Consider the following 3,827-nt stretch of genomic DNA (forward strand, 5'->3'; position numbering starts at 1 on the left):
GACGCGATTAAGAGGTTTTCATACTGCATTTTACCTCTAAATAATTCAGATGAAATCAGATGTTTTAAGCACTTAATTTAAAAAAAAAACGCACTTAATCCCTCAATGTCTGACCGATTCAGACATAAGAGGCAATTAAGTGCTTTTTTTTGAAAAACAAACAGCACCTTGTTAAAAGTGTTTTAAAAAATAGCTAATATGATATTTTTATTACCGGATATTGCTCAAACGAGTATTAAGGAGGCAGCCAATAAATAAACAGAAATGCACAGAAAGAAAAGCTACAGATAGCTTTTAACATGTAGGGGCTGTTTGTTTCCCTCTTAATGGTGACATTAAGAGGGAGCCTCTTAATCGGTCAGAGGTTTGGAGTGTTTGGCACAAAATATGAAACCTCTTAATGGTTACATATACCTCTTAACCATTTTGTGTCAAACCCTTCACTCAACCATTCAGATCTAMACTTTTCCAGATTTGCCCTCTCTACACAGCATTCCTTCACATCGCCTCCCACCCCCCACGATCGCCATCTCCGGTCGCCATCTCCGGTCGCCATCTCCGGTCACCATCTCCGGTCGCCATCTCCGGTCACGATCGCCATCTCCGTCGCCATCTCCGGTCACCGTCGCCATCTCCGGTCACCGTCGCTCTCCCCGTCGTCTCATCCCATTTTTACAAACTCATCTCCCTCCTCCCCATCTTCTACCTTCTCACCATCTTTTCCCCTCCTCTCATCTGCCTTCACCATCCCGTCGCCACCTTATCCACCAAAATCACAGCCCACTTTATCCACCAAAATCACAGCCCACTTTACCCACCAAAATCACAGCCCACTTTACCCACCAAAATCCCTCGTTCAATTCATCGTCGTCGCTTCCCTTCCTCTCAAAATTAAACCCTAAAAAGAAATCGAGTGTACCTGTCGATCTCCTCACAAGACTTCTGGGGTCGTCTCCGGTTTGATGGCGTGGGAAATGGTGTCGTCTTTTGTTAACCATGGCAGTTCTTCTTCAAAGGGGGTATTAAATGATTCTAGGGTTGGATTAATGGAAGCCATTGAAGGGAGTTTGAATCAGAACCCATGTTTTTTTTCCAGAGTTTTTAAGTATGAAAAAGATGATTTTGAAGATCAAGAAGAAGAAGGTGTTCATGAGGCTTCCCATGATTTGGATGAAGTTGAATCGAATACGAATAATGGGTTTTTATTAGATGAGGGTTAAAATGGTAATTTATTGTCATTCAGAGAACAGTTACCAAACAACATTATTTTATTCAGCACTTAACCATTCTGACCCTCTTTAACCATTCTGACCTCTTAACTATTCTGCACTAAATCATTCAGCAACTGCCAAACAGCCCCGTAGTGTCATAAAACAAATGAATGGAAAGAAAAGAACTTCATTTTTTTAGTAGTTTTCCATTGATTTCCACCATCAAGTACAGATCTCAACACAAACCCCAAGAAACTGTGTCAAAGTCTCTCATCTGAACCAGAAAACACCCTCAATGCCCTTTCAAAATCATAACCTACCCGATCATCTTGTCTGAATTACCACTTAATTACAACAAATTTTTGAATTGATTAATCTAATGATCAGTAATAATAGGAGCACATCCCCTTCTGATAATGTGTTGTCTTGCTTTCATCACCATCATGGAACATGTAGCTGTTGAAGTTGAGTTGCTTGACTTCCTCAAGATCATTGTTCAATGGACTTACATGGTTCTTGATCATGTACTCTTTTGGCTTCTGATTGATTATGAAACCCTGCAGGCTTTGAGTTTGATCTCCAAGAACCTGTTCTTGAAGAGTTATTTGGTCTTCTTGTTTGATCTGATACTGCTGCTTCTGATGATGATCTTTGTTGTAATTCCCATGACTGATTTGGCTCATGCAGCTCCCACCTTCAGATGAAGAACAAGTTGCACCACCTCCAAACATGAGCATGCCTTCTTTCATGGCGGATACAGGATGGTAGCATTCCTGCATTGGACTGTTGCACATGCTCTGATGGTCATCTTGAAACCCTAGATAACTATTATAAGAGTTTTCATTAACATCAATGGTGTTGTTGCCCAGCAAACTGATCAAATGGTTTTCAGGTGGTGGTGGTGGTGGTGGTGATGAGAGATTGGCAACATTAACATGATCATTATCTTGAACAAGGAGAGAGTTGGAAGTGGTGTCAACACTCATAAAGTTAGGGGTATAATTGGTGTAGAATGATGATGAAGTAGTCAAGAAGTGGTCTGATGTATGATGATGATGATCATCATATGGTGGTTGGAAGGGCATAGATGGAAAAAGAGTTGGTTTTTCTTGAAGTGAGGGAAGCATAGTCAACAGCTTCTTCTTCAGTTTAGTGTTCCAATAATTCTTGATATCATTGTCAGTTCTTCCCGGTAGCTGAGCTGCTATTACCGACCATCTGCATATACATTTTTGGAAAGAAACTCAACATTAAATTACATAGCAATTATCAATCTTTCCATAATCAAACAAACACAATTCTAACAACTAACTAACTGCACAAAAAGAAAGAATCAGTTCATGATTACAGATCCATGAGATCTTGGCATGCATGCACCCCTGGTTGTCAAGATGTTGCAGAATCTTTTTTTAAAAGATTATTGATCAATCATTTTCTATGAAACTCAAACCCTCTTTTTCTTTCTCTCTCTCTCTCTCTCTCTCTCTCATACGTGTTATTATCTTAATTAGGTCTCCACATGGTGAGATGTTTTCAAACAGTGTGTGTGTTTGACCTGACTTAATGGTTTCTTGTTCATAAAAAAGTATTTACCGTCATGCAATTAAAACAGATGATAATTGAGGAATAATAAAGTGCAGAGAGATCTATATATGCATTTCAGTGGGAGTAGTCATATGTATATATACATATATATATATATATGTGTGTGTGTGTGTATTGTGAGCACAGAAATTGCAAAAAGACGAAGATCCAAGATGAAGTTGAAATGAACCTGCTACCAATTGTAGCATACAAGCTGCAGATGATCCTGTCTTCATCATCAGAGAATTCACCATGCCTGATATTGGGTCTGAGATAGTTTAGCCATCTCAACCTGCAACTCTTCCCACATCTTTTGAGACCTGAATTAATAATTAAGCTCAACTCCATTAGAAACCCTTTGGTCTCGATCTTCCAAGAAATACATACATTTAGAGAGAGAGAGAGAGAGAGAGATGAGAGGTTTAATTACCAGCTTTTTGAGGGAGAGCAATCCAGTTACCACCAGTACCAAATTTCTCAATGAAGTCTTTGAGTTTTGCATCTTCTTCAGGAGACCATGGCCCTTTCTTCACACTTGCTTTGTCACAACAAGGGGCTCTCCCCATCTCTCTCTCTCTCTTATGTGTCTCACTTGGTTGGTTTTTCTTCAAGAAGAAACAATCTCTCTCTCTCTCTCTCCCCCCTTGAGTGAATGGACAAATTTGTTTGGTGGGTTTGCTACTTGGCCTTTTATGGAGGGAGAGACTTTGTAATGAATAGAAGTCAGTACAGAAAAGATTTAATAAACAACATGGTAAGACAAGTCAAACTCAAAAAGCATATAATATATATATATACATATATATAATATGTATATAAGTCAGGATCAAACGAGAATATGTGTATCATATATGATGAAATAATAATATCATATGTGATTGTCTATAGTAAAAAAATGTTCTTACGATCTCGTAAAATTAAAGTGTTCTCGTTTGAATTTTTCCCTATGTATATATACATATACATGTATATATATATATATATAGAGGGATGTTATTCTACACCCTTTGCCATTCCTACACCCTATACAAC

The 3,827-nt window shown here is 38.6% G+C and overlaps 1 protein-coding gene across 1 annotated transcript; it reads right to left on the reverse strand.

Moving 5' to 3' along the window:
- Positions 1-1,410: 1,410 nt before the first annotated feature.
- Positions 1,411-3,369, reverse strand: LOC112521622 (transcription factor RAX2-like). The gene is made up of 3 exons (XM_025130590.1): positions 3,226-3,369; positions 2,986-3,115; positions 1,411-2,429 (listed from the first exon to the last, which is right to left on the reverse strand). The coding sequence occupies exons 1-3, from the start codon at positions 3,359-3,361 to the stop codon at positions 1,595-1,597; spliced, it is 1,101 nt and encodes a 366-aa protein (XP_024986358.1). The 5' UTR covers positions 3,362-3,369; the 3' UTR covers positions 1,411-1,594.
- Between the last annotated feature and the right edge of the window lie 458 nt (positions 3,370-3,827).

Source organism: Cynara cardunculus, assembly GCF_001531365.2.
Source record: "Cynara cardunculus var. scolymus isolate 2C chromosome LG 11, CcrdV1, whole genome shotgun sequence".
Classification (NCBI taxonomy): domain Eukaryota; kingdom Viridiplantae; phylum Streptophyta; class Magnoliopsida; order Asterales; family Asteraceae; genus Cynara; species Cynara cardunculus.

What these genes read in the sequence shown, in the direction of transcription:
- LOC112521622 (XM_025130590.1), bottom strand. Translation starts at nt 3,361, where the DNA reads ATGGGGAGAGCCCCTTGTTGTGACAAAGCAAGTGTGAAGAAAGGGCCA. An exon ending in TGCTCTCCCTCAAAAAGCTG is followed by an intron (nt 3,116 to 3,225) that starts GTAATTAAACCT and finishes TTATTAATTCAG; the next exon opens with GTCTCAAAAGATGTGGGAAG. An exon ending in TATGCTACAATTGGTAGCAG is followed by an intron (nt 2,430 to 2,985) that starts GTTCATTTCAAC and finishes ATGTATATGCAG; the next exon opens with ATGGTCGGTAATAGCAGCTC.